General features: G+C 38.4%; 1 protein-coding gene across 2 annotated transcripts in view; it reads right to left on the reverse strand.

Moving 5' to 3' along the window:
- Window positions 1–22,502, reverse strand: part of LOC150079866 (neuropeptide S receptor-like) — a 38,626-nt gene that overhangs the window by 7,091 nt on the left and 9,033 nt on the right. For both annotated transcript variants that reach the window (XM_090382510.1, XM_090382509.1), the window contains exon 2: window positions 5,354–5,925. In XM_090382510.1, the coding sequence (XP_090238636.1) occupies window positions 5,354–5,758 (405 nt within the window). In that variant the 5' untranslated portion in view covers window positions 5,759–5,925. The remainder of the gene's footprint in view (window positions 1–5,353; window positions 5,926–22,502) is intronic.

Genomic DNA, 22,502 nt, shown 5'->3' on the forward strand with positions numbered 1-22,502 from the left:
GCAATTTGAAGGGGAATGGTGAGAACAAAACACGTACAAAGCATCTGCACTGATAATAATGGGATATACACTCTCTGGATAAAAAATTAGAAACCTTCATTCATCGAGTAGGGTATCCTTTTGCCCGAATTAGAACACGTATACATGGTAGCGTGGATTCCACCAGGTGTCCGAGGTCGTCTACTTCCAGATTTGACCATTCTTCCATTGAATATTTGTCAGTTGCTGTATTTTTGTCGATGGAGATGCGATGGCAAAATGTCCTCTCCAACATATCACAGATATTCGAAGTTGGATTTAAATTTGGACAATTAGACAGCAACAGTTGATGTTAGAAATCTTTGGAATGTTCCTGGAACCATTCAGATACAATTTTTACAAGTGGAAAGGTGCGTTAGGGTGAAGAGAAATGGTGAGGTCCATTTCTCTTTCCGTACCAGTCTCTACCTCAACCCCATACAATACAACCTCCAGCATTTGAGTGATTGGTTGTTTGTTGTTTGGTTTTAGGAGCATTGGCGACTAAGGCCATGTTGCTCCATGCATATTGTCTGGAAAATGGCGTGTTCTGAGGTCTATTTTCTGTTTGCTTGATGAAAAATCCTAGTTTTCCAGAGAAAAAACATCTTTTACACCAGGTATGGGGAGAATAGCGATCCTACCAACTGTGCAACCCACGCGAGCTCATACCAAGGAACTCTGACGCCAATTGCAAAGGACTGCTAATTTTTTGTCAAGTGAGTTGTAAGATGAACCAGCTTTCTTTTTTTCTTAATTGGTATCGGACATCTTCACAAAACTGGGTTCTTTTAAATTAAAATTATTAAAGTTATTAAAATTACTATCAGAATTTGAACCGTAAAACAAAAAGAATCTGAACCACTTTCACCACCGAAAAGAAAAATGATCACAAAGCTCCATTCACTTGAATTCACATGAATCACTGTTATCAGAATGGAAATTAAAACAAGCTGTCATCTCTCTTTGACATATATCGACCATCTCATTATCCCGGCCACACAAACCATCCTTTTCCTCCCTTGCCATGTTCCGTTTTTAAAGAACTGGTGTAAACGCTACTTGCTTTAATGGACACTTCAATTCTGCTTATCTGTCAGCCACGAATCTAAGAGAAGCTTCTTGGAGCAAGACATTCCTCAATATATCATTAAAAAAAGGCATTAATCATCCTGTCTGCGTCTGTTTCATGTCGTTAAGATAGCGTATTTTTTTTTACTGGTTGGTGTATTTGTACAAGAAATCATCGATTCGACAGTTACATTCAGAATTATAATGGAAAACGTGCCATCCACAGAAGTATTGATTTAAAGAATCGAAATCTTCCTTAAAGTTAATTCCAAACGGCGCTGCTCACTACTTATTTAATAGATTAAACTTGCAACGTCAATTTACAATGAAGAGTATCTACAGCGGTACCATGAGTTGAAGGTTGGAAAGACAGAAAGTACTTGTTGACATTAGACTTGAATTTCTGTAGATTTTAATATTTGGAGTGAAGGAAGGTTGTTCCAAAGAACAGAAGTAGAAGCGGCGAATCAGGAAAAGGAAAAGTTGGTTCCCTAAACTTGGAGTTGAACCATGAATAAGTGTTGATTGGTTGTGTCGGGTATTCAGATGGCAATTCAGAAGAACAGTGCCCATGGAAGTATCTATAGAAAAGGCATGCAGTTGAGGGAGTACGTCTGTAAAAGAGATTGGAGACGGGTCATTATTTAACTTGATGGTCTTCTTCTGAATGGCGTCTACAAACTTGAGAGAGGTTATCGGGGCATTGGTTGAAATGTGGGAGATGAGAAGAATTTCTATAGATGTCCAGAAATCTGAGTGTCCTCGAAGAACAGGAGCTGAGACTCCTTTTTGAGAGTTATAAGACAGAGCTGAGTTTTAGAAGAATTGAAATCAATGAAAAGGGAAAAGGTTTCTCAAACTGGAAGGTGGAATGCAATGTGCTATCATCAGCAACACTGTGGATAAGATTACGAGTCAGTGGAAGAAGGTCATTGATGCACAAGAAGGAAAAGAGTGGCAGTAAGAATGACTGTTGGGGAACACCAACATTAGTGGAGAAGTTAGAAGAGGGCCATCTGCCATCACCTGCAGTGAGCGGTCAGAGAGAAAACCGGATACTCAATTACAAAAAAAAACAGATGGAAAAGCGCAAGATGGAAGTCTTTGATGTGTCAAGAGCAACAGGTTGAGTTTCACCAAACATTTCCAAAGAATTTGTCCATAGATGGGTAATATAAGCCAGAATATCACCAATGGATCAACACTCACAGAATCAATATTGATTGTCATCTGGAAAGATAATATTATTATCTTTCCAGAGAGATTTCTTTCAAACGAAAGATCTCTCTGGAAAGTGAGAATAACCATAGCAACCAGATCTATCTACATCTCCCTCGCATTTCTACCTCGAAGTGCTAATTGATTAAAATATTCCTCCAAGTAATCCTTCTTCTTTTTCTGCGAAAGGTGAAAATTGCTTCTGTTGTGAGCATCGTATTTCGCAATCCACCGTTATGAATAAAAAATCGGACCCATCACGCAGTGGTTCCCATGGAAACCGAAACGTAATATTTGTTTGGAATAGCTGCCCATAATGTTTGCCACTTTTAATACAACCAGGACAGAATCTATAAATACGAGCAACGTTTCGAAATATTTATATTCTCGAAGCAGAATTCTGCTCTAATCCACGAGATATACCATCGAAATAAGACAGCAATCATTCCATCATTTGATGTTAACTTCCTGTTCAAATATCCACTGGGATTCTTTATTATTATTATTTTTTTGCAGAAATTGGATGCAATCAAATGTTTATCTCCCGTTAAGAGTTGTTTATCTTCTAAGAATGTCATTGGAAATCGAAAGGGAATTGTGGAATGTTTATCGACCACGCTCGATTTTGGTCAACAACTCAAGCTTCGATGCCCAAAAGGAATGCGAACACTGAAACGTTGTAAATGGGTTTTTGTTATGGATGGTATTTTTATGCAATGTCTCTCTCTCTCTCTCTCTCTGTCCTTTAATATTTTATGCGCATTTGAATTCGGCAATGCATCAACGTGGATGACAGAAAAATAGCGCATCAAAAATAGTTGAGAAAATTGTATGCACGCGCTCACAAACACGCATACATTCGTTGGCCAAAAAATTAGAGACCACTTGCAATTGGCGTCAGTACAGGAGACCACAGGGATTTAAAGCGAATTGTGAGTCCAGTAATTCAATTTAGCAAAGAAAGATCCATTTCCAACCGAACTATACGGCTGGAGTTGAAGAATTTCGGATTTTGTAGCTTGTGTCGATACCAAGGCCACTTATTTCTTTGAAAAATAGAAAGATTCGACTGGAGTATTGATTCCAGTACCATGCCTGGGATGAAGAACTGTGGAAAAAGATCATGTGGTCTGAGGGGTTCGATTCACACTCTTTGCAACAGTGGTAGAGAAAGTATGACATGAGCCTCATGGAACCATGCATGCAGACTGTCTTGTGTACGTTGAAGTGGTCGGAACTGTTATCATGGATTGGAATATGTTCTGTTGGTTTCTTTCGGACTGGTTTCTTTCGTACTGTTAGAAGGTCATGTTTTCTCTAATGAATATCTTTGTGGTATCCGACCAACTGCACCTTGCAGTACTTCATTTTTGCCCGGATTGCGATGGATTCTTTCAAGATATCTGACATCTAACCAAGCTGCCTAATTCTCCTGATATGAATCCATTTGAGATTATCTGGGATATGTTGGAAAAGGCAGTTCAGCTCCTCAATTCTCTACCGACCACAATACAGAAGTTGACAAATATTCTGATGGAAGAATGGTCAAATGTGGAGCTATACTTCCTCAGACACCTAGTGGAATCTGTGCCAAGACGTGTACGGGCTGTAACTCGAGCCAAAGTTGGCCCTACTAGAAACCGAATAAAGATTTTTAATTCTTTAGCCAGTGAGATTATGTGCTGAGGAATATTACCAATGTAAACAAAGACTTGTCCAGTAATTATTTCATTACTCCTCGAGAAAGAGGCGTGTACCTTTAAGTGAAACATTGCACCAGCGCTGCAGGATCGATCACTCCCTTCATGTTGGTCAATCTGAATTTAGATGACTCCATCTGGTGTCTGATTATAGAAGTGACTTCAAGTTTGGGAACAGACCTCTTTGGCTTCTCCCGAACGCGACTTTAAGGAAAAGTTTTTTGTCCAATTATTTCAATATGGAATAAAAGTCCACCAAAATTCCACCAACTTTGAAAATGCTCTTTTATGCTAATTGTTGCTCCTCTCCAACATCTTCACTTTACACGCCTCGGCGTACGTCCTTCAAGAACTTTGAAGTTGAATGCAATTATTTTTTGAACGGTTGGCTGACAAATGAATATCCACCCGCCAAATGCTAGACAAGATAAATGATGGTACCTTAATTAATACTCCAATATAATTATGCCCTGTGGTACAAATAGAGCAGTTAATCACGCGACCACTCCACTGGCATTGTCTGCGAGAACCCATTGTTCAACTGCACCTGCTGATGCAGAGAAGTTTTCCTTTAAAATTAAACAAAATTTCGTGATATACACAGGAAATTGGAGGGGGCCCTGTCATACAGCACACTGCATAAAACCAGGAGTTTATATTTTCAAAGTACAGAAAATATTTTCTGTACTTGGCCTTTTTTTCATCTGCCAGCAGTACTACCATCTACTGACCTGAATCCCTCAATTCATTAAAACCTTAATTAATTGGATAATCATGGCCAGAAAGAAAATTAGAAACATTGGATTGATCAAAACCAAAGGAATTTTTTTTTCTTTAAGCCTCTTCATACTCTCAGTGAGGTTCCATTGGTTGAATTGCAATCGTGGATCTTTGGGAGCTGTAATGATCAAGTTCTGTTTTTAATTATCAGAAAAAATACAGTATCCAATCGCTTTTTTAAAACATATTCTATAATATTTGCAATTACTGTAATTGGAGGGAAAATAAATAAAATGGTAACAAAGAAGACTATATCTCATTTAACTTCAAACCTCAAAGGAGTTAAGGTTATTTTAAGGTCAAAAAACGTCAGCTTCACTTCTTTTATGTACCATTAAATTGGCCTTGGATTTTTGGATGGCTTAGGGATGCCGTTGACATAAATTAATATCAAGGGAATCCATGAGGTTGCATTTCATCCCAACAAAAGGTATTCGGTTATCCCCTAGAGCCTTATTAGAAATAATTGTTTTTGGTTTATTAAAAGTTCCTCTAAGTAATATCAAAGCGAGTTGAAAACAATTTCTTTTTAATTATGATCTTAAAAAGAGAGGGAAAACACTTACCTCAAAGAGGAATTCCGAAGACATGGTAATAAAGCAGACAGCGAGATCACCGATGGCCAAGTTCAAGATAAAAATGTTCACTCTGGATGATCGTTTCCTATATCGGGAGCGAGAGAGCACCAAGACAATGATCGTGTTCCCTATTAATGTAGCCACCATGATGATGGCTAGGGTCACCACTCTTTGGATTAATTCAGCGTTCCACACAGCGCCCTCAGGAAAAATATTCACCGTGTTGGTGTAATTGAACAGGTGCACGAAGCTCTTGTTTTCTTCCAGCATTTCTCCCACCCCTTCCGTGAGCTGAGTGTTCGAAGGAGTCACTGGAACTTGAACTAGTTCAGTCCCATCTTCAGTGATGGATGGGGTTTGCCCTTTGATGTTTCTCATAGGAGTAAGATACATGGGCCCTTTCCTACGGCAGTACCATCATTGGATTCGTTTCCGTCCATGTACTGAACGAATGTGAAATATTGATTGCAGTGGAACGCATCTTAAATTATTCAGAAATGGTCGTCCCTACAATGGATGATTATTCTATGAAGCAGTTTTTCTCTCTTTCGAGTGGAGTTCTGAAAAGAGATAAAAGCTTTTTTATATTTGTGGAAGGTATGTAGTCCTCAAGGAAAGACAAGATATTAAAGAATTTGTAAAAACTGTATTGTGGAGTGAAACTCGGTGAGCAAGATAAACAATGGGTTCCACATGAAGATTGCAGAAAATTGTAAAAAGAAGAAGGCTATGCCATTTGCAAATCCCATGATTTGGTGGGAGCCTACAAACCACTGGGATCACTGTTACTTTAGCTTAGTTAATGTAGAGGAATACAATGCAAAGAGTATGAGGTCATTGGGTATCCCAATATTCATCTGCCATTAGAGAACCTCCACAAGGAGATAACCTGCCGATTCCATGCCCTCCACTTATGTTGAAGAATGTAGCAGCAAAGAGTGCTGAAAGTGAAGCTTCAGAAGATAAAACTGAACTCTACACACCTAGAGACATTGAGTCCAGCCCTCAACTGTTTGCACAGAAAGAACTCAATGATATGGTAAAAGATTTAAATTTACCAAAGGAATCTGCAGAACTCCTTGGTTCTAGACCTAAGTCAAGAAATCTTGTAGCACGTGAGACGTTTTTCTCAAGGTACAATTACAGAGAATGCGAACTAGTCCCCTACTTTTCTGAGGATGATTCTATGGTTTTGGTTGTGATATAAATGACTTAATGAACTATATAGTAATTAGTTACAATCCTGCAGAGTGGAGACTTGTTGTAGACTCATCAAAGAAGAGTCTCAAAGGTGTGTCGCTCCACAATGGAAATAAGTATGGGTCAATTCCAGTAGATCACTCTGTGCATTTGAAAGAAACATATGAGAACTTGAAGACGTTGTTGACAAATGTGAAGAACATGGTTGGCCTGTGCTAACTTTAAAATGATAGACATGGTACTTGGACAGCAATATGGCTACACAAAAATGCCTCGCTTTTTATGTGAGTGGTACAGTCGGACAAGGGATAAACACTGGGATGTCAAAGTATGGCCAAAGAGGGGCAGTTTGTTACCTTGATCAAAGAACATACTTTGTAAACTCCAAAAATGCCTTCCTTCCACCCTTGCCCATCATACTGGGCTTGATGAAACAATTCGTGAAAGCCTTACCTCAGGAAGATCCCTGTTTCAACTACCTTTGTTAAATATCCCCATCGACCACGCAAGAGAAGCTAAAACGAGGTATTTTTGTTGTACCTCAATTTCGCACAGTTTAGGGACCGATTTTTCGATGGAACTATGAATAAAAGAGAAACACAGGCATGGATTAGTTTCAGCTCTGTTGTTGAGAACTTCTTAGGGAACAACATGAATCCAGACTACAAGAATATAGTTGAAAATACGTTGGCAAACTTCGAGAAGCTGGACTGCAATATAAGTATCAAAGCACACATTTTTTTCTCTCCCACATCGAATACTTCGCAGAAAATATAGGAATTGTTACTGAAGAACAGGGTGAGTGATTTCACCAGGATGTTACAAACATGGAGGTACCAGGGGAGGTGGAATGTCAACGTTATGTTCATGAATTGCGTGTGCTCTCTGTTGATTTGCCTGTTTTCCTGGACGAAAAACCTAGATTCGAACTTGTGCTTTTTCCATCCGGTGGGGGAAGGATGGTGACGAGGTGTCAAACGAAGCTCTTGTTTGCACTTGAAGACATAAATCCATTTAATATGCCAAAAGAAGTAAGAGTATGGTGCCTTAAAACAGAGAATTCAGTTGCGCCGAAGTGTTCCCATCTATTAAAAAATTCTTAATAAGTTTGGTCTTCCATCAGCAATAAGATTGAAATTTGTTTTGAATGATCATAGCTGAAAGTGATTTGAATTCCTTGGGCGTGAAGAATCGTTTACATAATGGACCAGGGCTGTCCCTTGGCCTCACAGATGTGATAGCAAAGCGGACTTCCCCGTTCCAGATCCATAAGTGCAACCCTTTGTCAATGGCTAGTCCTGTACTGAACTGTTCTTTATTTTATTTTTTTGACCAAAGCGTTTAAGGCTAAGAGGAGCGCAGTGCTTCTGTAAATTCTTTTAATCCATGTACCATGCTCCTGTTTTTCTGGATGAAAAACCCATCTATACGCTCAACCTTGGAGCACTCATTTGAGACTGACTAAATGGGCCACCGTGTCAAAAAAAGCCTATAACATTCAACCACTCCTCTTGATTGGAATCAAATCCAGGCTTTTATTAGAATGTGGAAGAACAGAGATTGTAATCGCTGGGTTATCAGCAAGAGACCAGAATATCGTAAGGGTTGCTTATACCAAAAGTTTATTCTCCTTTCTGTGATCAAACTGCCAAGATATCGTGAGTGTTGTCCACTCATCATGCGGCGAGCTTGTTATTTGATTGGCAGTAGTAAGCAGAATTGCGCCCAAGTGACAAGCACTAATGGCCATCTGCTTGCACGATGCCATTCGGTAATTCGTCACAAAGGATAGGTTAATCCATCTTCGTGAAACGCATTAATGATAAATAGCTAAATCTCTTTCAGTGCGTGCTTGAAAAGGAAACTAAACCCTCAACGTAGAAGACATGATAGAGAGAAGAAACAACTACCAGATCTCTTTTATTGCATCGTGTTTTAATGAAAATTTCAAACCCAGTCTGTCTCTTTCAACGGAATATTAAAACTACCCGCTGGCTAAAGGAAAACTTCCACACATCTATTCTGCAACTGTTTTTCAGAATTCAACGTTGGTAAACGTTGAATTCTGAAAACAATTCTACTCCTTGAGCCTTGCCCAATCTTTCCAGGGCCGAATTGATTGACAAGGCTCTCATCATATACTCCCTCCTATCGTGTCTGGGCAGAATTGCAGACACTTTCACATTCAACCCTAACTCGTGACTTTTTTTTCAACATTGACCTGTACTTGTTGAGTAAATCTGAAGATCTTTTACTCTTAATGTCCTTAGTTCCAACGTGTACAACGATATCACCTTTTGCGCCCTTAAAAGATGGTATCTACTGGAAAACGTCCTCAACTTTTGCCCCTGGCAGACATACCCAGGTTCCTTTTCCTCCTATCCTTTTTGCAAAATATATATCCATTTTCCGTGACTTGGGGGGTTGCCGTTGTGTTGCCTGATGATCACGTGCAGAGTCTGGCGTTGATATCAGCAGCTGAGAGCTTGATGGGTCCCCAAATTAAATCCTTCGAGGGCATGCACCCTGTTCTTCAAGCTCTTATAAAGGCCCATAAGAACGCTGAGTTGGCGCCTAACATCCTCATCGACACACAAAGACATCCTCTTTGGCAATGCCTCGTTCCAGGTTGTCCCCAACTACATCATGCCCAGACTGTTGAGCTCCAGTCTGTAACTCTGCCAGAAAGAGCGCTCTATCTCTGCTTGAACATATCCAGCACAGTGCACCCAGTACGTATAAACCTTGTCCTTCCTCTGTTCAAAGACAAGATCCATTCAAACATGGGCCCATCTGATCCTCCATGGGCTGCAAATGTGGGCTGCAAACTGTGGTATCCAACAGACACAGTATAGTGTCTGTTGGATACCACAGTTGGATATTCTGGAATATTAGAAATCAAACGCTCAGATCATACAACAAACAATAAACTCAACTGTGATTGAAGGCTTCTGCTAAAGACTATAAAATCATCTTATTAAAGACCCTCCATTCCCAACATTTGATTTATGGAACTTGAGATACAACCATCCTTCTGGATCTCCAACACAATGAATGTAAGATGCTGTAAGATGCTGATCTCCTTAACAGAATGCTCATTGGACACATGCACATAACTCATCAATCTTCGCAAAAGGCACTCCTAATGTACTCACCGTCATGTTGTTCTAATAGTAAAACATTTTACCGTATTGTTCAGTAACGCTGACGCATACAGTCACTGGCCAAAAAATTAGAAACCACTTGCAAAATATAATTAAACGTATTTTATGCAAACGTAAATTAAATAAAATTATATATTAAATTAAATAAATAAATTTCATTAAATATATAATTAAATACATTTTATTTTAATTGTAAAATGCATTTACTAAAATAATAACATTGCCGATTGAAAGCGAGAAGAAAATTATTATAAATATGAATAACATCGATTTATCTGCTGTTAGCACCAAAGCGACATCTATCGTTACTTCTCAGTGTAGATAAAAATCAACTGTCATCCGCCATGTTTTTAACTCGTTTGGGTACATATATGGACATAAATATTCAAGTATAAACGATAATCTAGACAGTTAGCCTCTCATCATTCGGAAATTCATAAATATTAATGATTATTTTCGAGTGTAGACTCCTAGTTTAGTAAAGCTGTTCAAAACGTCTCCACCATTTTGTTTTTAACTTCAGCCGATCTTATTATGCACTTATGTCTGGAACTGGTGATATAAAAACACAAAAAACAAACAAACTTGCCCATTAGCGTTTTTGCGCGATTATTATTCCAGGATTAGTGTATTATTCAAAAATATATGCAGATAGGTAGATATAATTTAAGAGGAAAAAAAATTAAATACTTTTTTCTTTTATTTTTCCTATTATGGCTTCCATAAAAAAATATGCTTTTTGAAGAGTTTTTATCGATTGTGAAGCCTGGTGCTTCATCCTAAATCTATACAATCTCTCTGAGCTTATTAATATTTATGAGATTCTGTAGAAGAGTTTCAGATAAGTTGATTTTGATGCTTTGTGAAAAGAAATGTTTATAGTGAACCATAGGCCGAAAGGTGGCGCTACTATAGCCAAACGCTGATGATATTCAATAATTCACGCACCTATTTATTTTTCTAACTGCTAACTGAGAATCTAAGAGTTTCAAGCTTCGAATTTCAATACTTTTACAGTTTTTTATGCTTTTATTTTTGATCGATATGGGTAAGGAACGTGATCTGATAGACTTCGAAGAGGAGATGATTGTGGGATACTGGTTGAAGGGTGACAATATGAAGGAAACTGCGAATCTTGAGTGATGCTGTAGTTGTAGCCACTGATTGATAATCTAACTGCTGCCTTTTGTCTTCTGTTTCTAATTTCCCCCCACGATGGTGGAGGGTGGTGTATCTTAGAATACCGTCCCTTCTCTTACTTTATGTATAGAATGTGGTTGTCTCTGGTTTCTATATAATTCCATAGTGTGCTATCTGTGGGGACAGCAGTTAATGGTAAACATTGTCCAATTTGAGTTTACATCCAGAGGCCATGGGGGCCTGGCTGTAAGTGGTAGATAACAGTCAGAAACAGACAGCTAATGCTAATTATTGTTTGGATATATTGAGTATTAGTTAGCCCTTGACAATGTGCCACTCAAAATGTTCTGTTAACCACGATGGGCCTTGAGTTCGAATCCCGTTGATGACGTGAGCAATTTTTATGGGTCTTTTTCACAAAGTGGTTGAGTTAGTTGGTCTTAGGCGAGGCTTGCATGGTTTATCTCCCAGAAACTAGGGTTTTTCCTGCATCAGACAGAAAATTGATCAGAGAACACGTGAAATTTTTTACAGACATGGTGTCCTCCAGGATTCCAGGATTAGTGGAGTCCTCCAGTTGTTGTACCCAATGATGTTTTCTGTCTTTATTAATGATATTGATGAAGGCATATCAAGCTTAAGGTCCAAGTTTGCAGACGATACGAAGGTTGCCAGGGTTTTTAATGACAGTATGCTACTGCAACAGGATCCAGAAAAGTTGGGCAGATCAGCTGTGATTGGTGATTGTATTGAAGGATCATATGCCTGTAAATTGTGTGTACTATGGTCGATTTGCTGTTTTGCTGGATGAAAAACCTGAGTTGCCAGGAGAAAAACAACATGTTTTTATTATTTATTTATTTTGTCGGTGAGGCTGCTTCTGCTTCTTTAAAAATCTTTTGGAACCGAAACTTGTTCCAAAGATTAGTTTCTTCCATCAACGGATCAATGTAAGCTGTCTGTTAATTAACTTCTTCTTTAATACTTTCCACGTTACATCTTGGACTTTCTTCTTCTGCAAGACTTCCATCTATGTCTTGATTGAATGCTGTAATTTCTCTTCATTCTCTGGTCTTTTTTTATCTTCTTGTTTTCCAATAGATCCTGGTAAATCTGTGTTGCTTCTGTTCTATTCTTACATCACAGTATGTTTCTCTTACAGCATCTTTCTCGTGTTGCCTAGCAACAAAATTGCACGCTTTAGTGGATCAATGGCAGATTTACGAATCAAGCCATCTACCGAATATTTCATCATCCAAAACAAACGAAAAAAAAAAAACTTACCAAAACAACTTTTATTTGCTGCTAAATCTGCAGTGCCCACAGATACACTCGCCCCCCCCCCCCCCACCACTCTGTTGTTATGCTCAAATTAAAATGTTTCCAGCGTTTTGGTAGCAGCGTTTTCTTGCATCATTTGTCACTAATAAAGCTAACGTTAATGCTAACTGGGATTCAAGTTATTACATGTGGACGGACAGACGGTTATGGAAACAATATTTGCCGAATTTTTATCGATTCGAATTTAATGAACTTTGGAATGTTCCAATAAATCTCTCTACAAATATAAAATTTTCTAAAAATTCATCCAACAGAATAAAGTTTTTACATGTGGACGGACGGACTGACATGGTGAAGGCAATAGGCGCTTTACACATAAGCTAACGCGCCTAAAATAGCAACGAACTACAAGCACAAGGCCATCTTTAAAGACGGTTGCATACAGGCGTAAAACATCTATTGTGTTCACCATATCTGTCTGTCCGTCCGCATGTAACAACTCAACTGCTATTGGATGAATTTTCATAAAATTTTAAATTTAACTCTTTTAGAAAGATCTGAAAAGCTATTTAAATGAAATTAGTCAATTATTATTTCTTTGTCTGTCCGTCTGCATATTTGGCTATTTTAAAAGTTGTCAATCCATCCCAAATGTCCCATTTCATTTAAATTTGGGACGGCTTGACAGAGCTTTCTAAATGAGTAAATTTAAAATTTTATGAAAATTCATCCAATAGCAGTTGAGTTGTTACATGCGGACGGATGGACAGACATGGTGAAGACAATAGCAACAGATACTTTACACATATATGCAACAGCGCTTAAAGGTGAATGCCTTGTGCTAGTTGTTTCTGCAATTTTAGGCGCGTTAGTATATATGCGTAAAGCGCCTATTGTCTTCACTATATCAGTCCGTCCGTGCGTCCACATGTAATAACTTGACTCCAGTTATCATTAGCATTAGCTTTATTAGTGGAAAAATATAAATGAATCATTACTATTTACCAAGACAAGACGCATGAAATGAAACGCACTGGATACATTAACTTTTTTCACAGTCAATAATTACTGATTATGAACCTTCTACACAGTCTGCAGCGATATCTGTGTCACCTCCTCTGCTTTTTTCCCCCTAATAAAAGGGTGAATTCTATATTTTGGTAAGGTAGTGTAGTCCATTTAGAAAACTAAAAACCTACCAAAACAGACGCTTGTAATACACAATGGCTGGTTCATGATCACCTATAAACATATAAGTACTGTCTTACAGATGACGTCACGAGTTATAATTAAATAAACACATTATAATTAGTCCAACTTAATCGTCTGCATTTCAGGTCCATGCCAACATCAAGTAATTTAACAGTTGCGGAAACTACACCGCCCGCTCTTTCCCGGAATACGACACAAGTTGTTTAGTGTTGTAATTTAATTAGGGCCGGCAACACTAGTGACGCTGACAAATACATAATGCGCCCAAAAGTATTCACGCTTCCATTATCTTGACATTACTGGCGCCTGATAAGATTACTCGTGTCTTTTGCCCTTGATAGCCACTGCTCCCATTACAGTGCGTTACACTTCAGGCGTGTTGGCTTACAGTAATAATTAATAACAAAAAAAGAGCAAACATCGACCACTTTAATGCGCGAACCAAAACTAGAATCATTCCTCCAACTAGCGCGTGTCAACAAACATAATATCCGGTGCAAATTTTTCCAAGAGGAAGGCACAAATCTAAAATTTCACGAAAATCCATCGAATTATTACATGAGGACAGACGGACGGACAAAGAAATAATAATTATTGTAGGATTTCTATTAGTCCGATTTTAATAAATTTTGGACTGGCTCCACAAATCTATCTAAAAAGCTAAAATTTAAAATTTCATAAAAATCCATCCACTAGAAGCCGAGTTATTATATGCGGACGGACGAACAGAGAAATCATAATAGTTGAATTTCTATTGGTTCGATTTTAATGAAATTTGGCAGGGCACTACAGATATTTCTAAAATACTCAAATATAAAATTTCATTGAAATCTGTCTACTGGGAGTCGAGTTGTTACATGCAAACGGACAGACATGGTGAAGAGAATAAGAAATTAAGAAAGAAGTGGACATTTCGCTGCTGATACTTGTAATGCTTCCATAAAACCTTTACAGCTTTGCCAAGCTGATGGACGAATTTCATCCTTTGTACTGTTTACTGTACATTTTTAACTTTTAATTTTAAAAGGGTCAACAAACCTTTCTAAAAGGTCCAAGTATAAAATATCATTTAAGTTATTACTTGAGGACGGACGGACTGACGTACAAAGAAATAATAATTGTCCGTTTTCTATTAGTCGGTTTTTAATAAAATTTGGACTGGCTCGATAGATCTTTCTAGAAAGCTGAAATATAAACGTTCATGAAAATCTATCCATTAGGGGCCGAGTTATTACCTGCGGACGGACGGACAGAGAACTAATAATTGTAGGATTTCTATTGCTCCGATTTTAATGAAATTTGTAATGGCTGCCTAAATATTTCTAAAATGGCCAAATATAAAATTTCATTAAAAGCTGTCCACTGAGAGTCGAGTTGTTACATGTGGACGGACTTGATGAAGGGAATGATAAGAAATTGAGAAACGTAAGAAAGAATGCCCTTTTCTATAAATTTCACCAAATTATAAGAAAAAAAAAAAGTAGACATTTTTCTGCTGATGCTTGTAGTGCTTCCATAAAACGTTGGCAAGTTGATGGACGAATTTTCATCCCTTGTACTGTTTACTGTCCATTTCGAACTTTTAGTCCAACAAAACGTTTCGAAAACAATTTTCTCCTATTTATCAGACATTTCTTTTAATTCACACTAAAACATGATGGATTTATCCGAACTACACTCGAAGTGCTCTAACCAACTCTCCTTTTTCTTTAGATTTTTTTCCCGAAGATAAGAAGTTTTAAGATCGTTAGAAAACACTTGAAACGTTGATGAAATAACATCTTATTACAAGAGAGCTAATGGCTCCGATCATTAGGAGGGGGGGCCCTTTTATCGGAAAATGTGTGGGAAAAGCCGTCCAGGAAACATAAGTATTTTAGTGGATTTAATACGCTTCGGGGGGAGGGTAGAGGAGGGGGGTAACAAACTGGTCAACTGAAACAAAAGATCCGGCCCTTTTGAATATTTCTTCTTCTGCTGAACTCTCAAAATTAATTATCTCCCAAGTTCTTTAACAACAAAAGACAGTTCAAAGGAACTGCGTGAAAATAGAAATCTGGAATATGCAATCGATAAATCTCTGCAGCCATTGTGTGGTGGTTTGTATGAAACAACAGGTGTTTAATAAACAGATTATAAGCTCACTGTAAGCGATGTTCTTGTCTTCTGTCAAGGACAAGAATGGATAAGTACACTCCATGAGCAAAATATTAGCGAATCTCATTTTTCGAATCAGACGTTTCAATTATCACGATGACCACTGTTGCCGTTCACAGCACCACAGTAAATGGATGAAGGGCATTTGATAGTGGGATTTTTTTGTTAAAAAGCAGGGGCTCGCACTTTGTATATATTGCCCCTGCTATGCAGTTATCATACCATCCTTGGAATGCTACGCTTGTGATAATTACGGTATTAAAAGGAAAGTTTATACGTTCTTAGGAAGTACACTCACTGTCCAAAAAATTGGAAACCTTTTGCGATTGGCATCAATAGATAATTAAATGTCATTCAAAGGAAAGTTGATAAGTGGGATCACAAGTTCTTTGGTATCAGATAAATACTGTACCCTTTCCCGAGACGTCTTAGTTGATCTGGTCATAGCAAAGACCCTTACATTTTCTGAAAGTGGTATTTTTGGAATGCGTTTAGCAGGAGCCACAGTTGAGAAAACATAGGACATCATTGGTGTATTGAAAGCAACCATCCCAAAAGAGTCTACAAATTCCACAGAAGTGGTGCCATCAACGCCAAGGCTGGACTTTGGAACTGTGGAAAAAGATCACGTGGTCTGATGAATCTCAATTAACAATTTTTTTTTGCATCAAAGGTGGGATAGATCCAGATGCATCCAGACTATCTCATGTCCACCACTCAAGTGGCTGGAAGTGGTATCGTGGTATGGGATATTCTGTTGGTGTGGAATGGATCCGCTCATACGATTAGAAGGTCGTGTTACCTCCAATGAATCTTTCGGGTGTCAGACTACCTTCATGCCCTGCAGTGTTTCATTTTTACCAGGATTGCGATGAATTCCTTCTAGACAACAACGCAACTATCTATGTCCAAAAATTGTATTTGAATGGTTCGAGGAACATCCCCAAGAACATTCCCAACCATCTCAGGTGGTACCACCACCTCCAACCACTTGAGTTGTGGTTTTCATTTCCAACCTTCTGGAGAATTCTTCACATTTGAATCCAATAGAGATTTTCTGGAATATTTTGGAATGGTAAGTCCGGCTTTGCAGTTCACTGTCCAGCATAGTACAACAGCTGACAAATATCCTGATGGAAGAATGGTCAAGTTTGGAACTACACTAGATGTACTGGCATATTATGGCCCACACAGCGTGCCAAAACTGCTGGGAAATGACCAATCATCAAATCCTTTTCCCTGCATCCGTGATTTTAGGCAATGATGCTTCCATCTTTGTTAAGAAATCATTTGTTTACTATCATGGATTTTTTTTTCTTGTCTGCCACTCAATTCGTATTCCATCTTGACAGAAGGAGTTTTTATGAGCCTAGCCTTAACTGCCTTGGTGCCAATCCTAAACAACCATCCAATCTTCCAGCTTGACGCCTGTATTCACCAGTTTATTCATTCGCTATCCACTGATTAATAATCGTTGACACAGTTTGCGTCGATACATGTGTCACCTCCATTATTTTTACCCCAGATTTATTTTAAAATGTCCAGTTCCCTATTCTTTTGGTAAGGCAGTATACCAAATCATTACTTCCAATCATTAAATCATTTCAAATGGCTTTTACAAACCTCTGCGGTTATTTTTGGCTAAAGTCTGTAACTGGGGAAGACTTCAAAGAAATAATTGATAGAAGTAGTGATTATGGTTATTAACTTTAATTGCCATTTTGTGATTAAGCGCCATCTGCTGGTGAAAACTTAAAACCTTGGGCGTAACTTTCTGAATGTAAACGTTTTAGACAGTTATTAAAGCTTTCTTCACTGATTGATGAGGAATCAAATTATCCTGGCAGTTGTAACCGATGAATTGTCGTGATTGGTTAAAGAAGACTGTTAGAGAAATGCTCGCGAGCTAAATGGTCGGGGTGATGAATTGTTTTGGCTAATGGCTTCCGTGCAGAACGTGCCCTGCATACACTTAAGCGCAGAAATTTTGTTGCTATTTGTAAGTAAACAATCATAAATTATTAAGGGAGCATTGAATGATGCATGATCTGTCTTAATGGGAAACTTAAACAATTACGAAAGTTTTAAAATATGAAAAGGGAGTGATTACGGAGGAAGTGATCTGATATTTTAAAGGCAGAAATATCTGCCTTTATTTCCAAACGAAAATATACGCGTCTATAGCAATCTATGATAATAGGGCTGTTCAAAAAGTAGTGGAACAGTGCGGTGTACATACCGAACTGGTCTGCATTAACGACAATTATTTAACACCTCACATCATCTGCCCGTAATACAGCACTTACAGGTCTAGGCATGACCCTCATGCATTACCACAGAATACCCTGCTCTTGTATTGAGGGGTGTCCTATGGTACGTACAGGAATTTAGGGTTAAAAGTGGGACAGCCTACGTGTGACCTTTCGTTATTCGAACGCAGAAACTCAAACTGATCGCCATGTGCGAATTGCAATCGTATATGAGCCGTTCCCAACTTTGAGCCTTCACCAGCGTCACTGACCAGTCCATTCCTACAGAAGGGGAAGGTTGCTGATGAAAAACTAATTTTACATGCTCGTGATGAGAAATCGCTAACATGCATTAGGCATAAAAGGAGACAGGATAAGGCAAGTTTATTCGCAGTGTGGGGAGAAGTATATATGGGTGCTGTTGGTGCTGTGAGTTTGTCTATGAAGCTTGAGGCTTTGGGATATTTATGGGATGTTTAATAGTTTTTTTCATGCCGTCGCAGAGTTAGTCAGTCTCTATCAGAATCCCAGGATTCCGCTCTGGGATATTCCTGTTTTTCATCCAGAAAAAAACAGCCGAACTGACTATAAGATATACTAATGCTTCATAATATTAGATGCTTTGTGCAGAAACAAAAATAACCAAAGTGGAAATCAAGATCTACTCTTTTGGATTAAGTTTGAAGTCTCGGGGGAGGGTGTCACAATGTGATGTTTTCGCGGTAACATTCTTTCCCAGTGAAATATTTTCCTGGTAAAATATATTAGTATTAGCCGAACACGAGCACATGTAACTTTCAGATGTTCCTTAAGATGAAGGAGCCACTCAGAGATCAACACTTTTGGTTAAACCAAGAAGTACTAAGAAGAAAATCACTCCCTTGCCACTCCTGGAAAAGGCTGTTGGAAATGCAATCTTCAAATACATGTAAATAAAGCTTGCTTTTTTATTCTCCACTACTTTACGAACAACCCTCAATAGTATTTTAACATCAGCAGTACGAAAATAGATTCCAATTTTCACTGGAACATAATTGGACCGGGGTAACAGTGCCTGCAGCAGAAACACCCTCCCCTAAATCACACTTTCCTTTTTTGAGCGAAAGAAGAATGCACTGAAGCTGAACAAATCCCAGTTAAATGTTTACACACCACATCAACGGTTCACCAACTTTTTCTCCTCACAGGGCCGTACTGAGAATTTGGCTGGCTTCTGTCTTTTCTATCCGAGGGCCGGATACATAACACCGAAGCCAGTCAACAGAACACATGATTTCAAACCACGTGACGCGATAACAGTCCTAAAGAAAATATTTTCTTACCAGACATGACAGTTTATCTCTGGCGTAAGCAATGCATCTGTCTTTCTGTCAGGAGCCCCTTTAACAAATGAGCCCGCGCTGATGACGCGTTCCGTTTCACTCAATTTTCTACATGGTTAATCCTTCCTCACGTTTAATCCCCCGTGGCCCCACCACAAAGAAACATCTCACCGCGAATGATTTTATCCCAACTAGTTTACGTCACTCTGAACAAAAGTTGTTTCACGGTTCAGACGTCCACTCTGATCAACTTTTTGTTTGGAGTAGTTTTTCTTAGTTCCCAAAGACATTCCACCCTACTTTTAGACCGCAAAACGAAAGTACTTTTGAAATTGGTCGAGATAAGAGTGGTTGAACTCGATGCGTGACCTCAGCGGAGACAGGCAGGACTAAAAAAAATCTTTGATTAAAGACAAAACACGCAGATAAGGTTGTAAAAGATATCTCAAAGACTTTTAGCATTCCTCTGAGGAAGTTATACCGAAGATTATTATTATAATCTCATGAACGACCGTGCTGCTTGATATTTTTTCATGAATAACCGTACTGCTTGCTATTTTTCAGGAACAACCGCACTGCTTGCTATTTCTAGCTAAGCTTAGGAATTTAAGACCAAAGCAAGCTGCATCATATAGCAACTGCGCAGTTGATTTGTATGTACTGTGTAACCTTGGCAGTTGATCAAGTTCATGCCTGTTCATTTCGCGTACGTAACAATGGACGTGACACGCGAGGAATGGTATGCTGCTTTCAAATTTTGTTTCCCTCTTAAGAAAACGTCAGCTGAAGCGTAGGAAATCTTAAGAGAGTCTTGTGGTGAATCTATACTTTTATTTAGCACAGGTGGTTTAGAATGTTTAAAGATGGACGTGATTTAGTTACAAGGTCCTGGAGCTCCAGCACTGTTGTCAACCACAGAAACCATCTGCTTCTGTAATTCTCAGAAAAGATCATCGTATAACAATAAGGCAGGGATGTTGAGAATTGAGTGGGAAGCGCTCGCGGTATTCTCCATGACCATTTGCCTCTGACAGGTGTTTGTGTACGCTGGATTCCAAGATTGCTCACATCTGCGCAACAGCAAGTTCCAGTTGTCAGAAGTTGTAAAGACATTGGAGGCAATTCTCAAACTCGTGTCAGAAAATGGCTTCCACCATGTTTTTGAAGAATGGCACTTACTTCAACGTTTCGTTGGAGTAAGTGTCATTAGGCACTACTTTGAAAAGGACCATCAAAATATGGATGATTAATAAAAATATGTTGTGGAAACAAATTATGACCATTCTTTATTGACCAGCCCTTGTAGATCTGTGGGTCTTCCGATAGATAACTTCATAAAGGATGGTTGATTTGCAACCATCCTTTAAGAAGACACATGGTTGTGTTGCTATAGTACGAAAGGTTTGCCTCATACACTCATTGGCCAAACAGGACCTCATTTTTTTTTTCGAATTACAGCCCATTGCATGAAATTCCACTATATGCCTCTAAGAGTCCATCAGGACATTGGTGGATTTCGACACATCAATGATTCCTTTTCTTTTCTCAGTTTTGGCTCCTGCTCAACGTGCTCCAACAACTGAAAACCGAAAAGATCGACTGTCTTCTACATGAACGAATCGACTGTCTTCTACATGAACGAATCTACATGAACGAATCTACCTAGATGAGAAGCTCCAGGAAAGTGGACAGTATTTATCCAATACCAAGGAACTGGAGATCATCCCACGTGATAATTTACATTTGCATACCATGCACTTAATTATCTGTTGACGCAAATTGCAAAAAGCTTCTAATATTTTGGCCAGTGAGAGTAAAATACCATTGAGTTGAGTCATGACCTAATGTTAAGATTCCACAAGAAGAAGGACATAACTGTTTGGACAAGAAGACAATATTTTTAAATTTTTTTAAATTCCTTTTTATAAGATGGCTTCTTTATCTGAATTAGGTTGTCCATCAATGGACAACCTAATTCAGATATATCTATTTATTATGCAGTGACCTCTAGGCCTCCTTCGCCTTGTTTCCAAGGAGCAGAAAACGAAAGCAGCATTCAAAGTGTTCTCCTATCTCGTTGGAAAGAGAACCACAATTTGAAAGGTTCTCTTGAATGGAACAAGAAGAGTGATTTAGTGTTTATTATCTATAAAGAGAAGGGGCGATTTAAATTTAGGTAGACGTAATGAGAGCCATTGAGAAAGACAGAAGATGAGAATTTCAGAAAGATAAATCCGGGCAATTTTCTTCCCAAATTTCGAACGCTTAAATCACCTCGGATTTCGATAAAATGCAAGAAAAGCTCCTTCTACAACAGCTGGCCCAGTTTTGTTGATTACTGGAGCGTGGGGAAGTGGGTCAAAAGAATTAGGGGGGAAATTGGGGGAGACATTTTTTGACATAAAACCTATAAGAAGGAGAAGAGCGAGTTAAGTCTTAAGAAATACTTCACTCTTGGTACGCAAGTTTTCTCTATAAAGGCTCCAGAATACAAAAATTTCGAAGGTCATTTTTCCAAAAAAAGTACACGAGTTTACAAAAAAAAGTACACGACTTTTCAAACTTCTGTTATGTTTATAAATTCAAGATAATTAATTTTTAAATAAATAAATAAATTTTCTGTTTATACTCCGGGACGACCACACGGTGAGAGGGGTTCACAAGATGAGAGAATACAAGAAACAGCACCGTATTTAGCAGTCACGGGCTCAAACCCCGGTCATTCAATGCACGTGTATATATGAGAGAGAGAGAGAGAGAGAGAGAGAGAGAGAGAGAGAGAGAGAGAGAGTGATATTGAATGAAATACTTTTACGAACAAGTGCTTAGATGTTTTTTAATAGAGCGAAAATTACTTTCAAAAATCGAGAGGGGGGGGAAATCGGAGAGAGAGATAATGTGGAATGAAAGACTAAAAAACTGAAAGATAAAAAGAGTAGGGATGAAAATTGGGACAAGGAAAGAGAGTAATAGATCGAGACCGAGTAATAAATTCGAGAGCAAGAAAAGAAATTGTAAAATAGAGGGAAAGAAAGAACAAAAGAAAGATAGAAAAATGGAAAGAGAGAAAGAGATAAAGGTAGCAAAAGATAAATGGAAAATAGAGAGAGAAAGAAAGAAAGGTAAAAAGATATAGAGACAAAGAGAGAAAGGGGAATGAACAGACAGACAGAGAGAGAGAGAGAGAGAGAGAGAGAATATGAAATTAAGACAATAACAAAGAGCTAGAAAGAGAAAAAGCTAGAGAAAGAATGAGAGAAATAGAAAGAGAAAGAGAAAAATAGAAAAATAAAGAGAAAGAGAGAGAAAATGAGAGAAGGTGCTCATAAAATAGAGACAGAGAAAGAAAGAAAGAAAAAAGCAACAAAAGAAAGAAAGACAGAAAACTGGAAAACGGGAAAAAGCAAAGAGG

The sequence above is a fragment of the Mastigoproctus giganteus genome, chromosome 10 (assembly GCF_048544385.1).
Source record: "Mastigoproctus giganteus isolate SK-2022 chromosome 10, ASM4854438v1, whole genome shotgun sequence".
Classification (NCBI taxonomy): Eukaryota; Metazoa; Arthropoda; class Arachnida; order Uropygi; family Thelyphonidae; genus Mastigoproctus; species Mastigoproctus giganteus.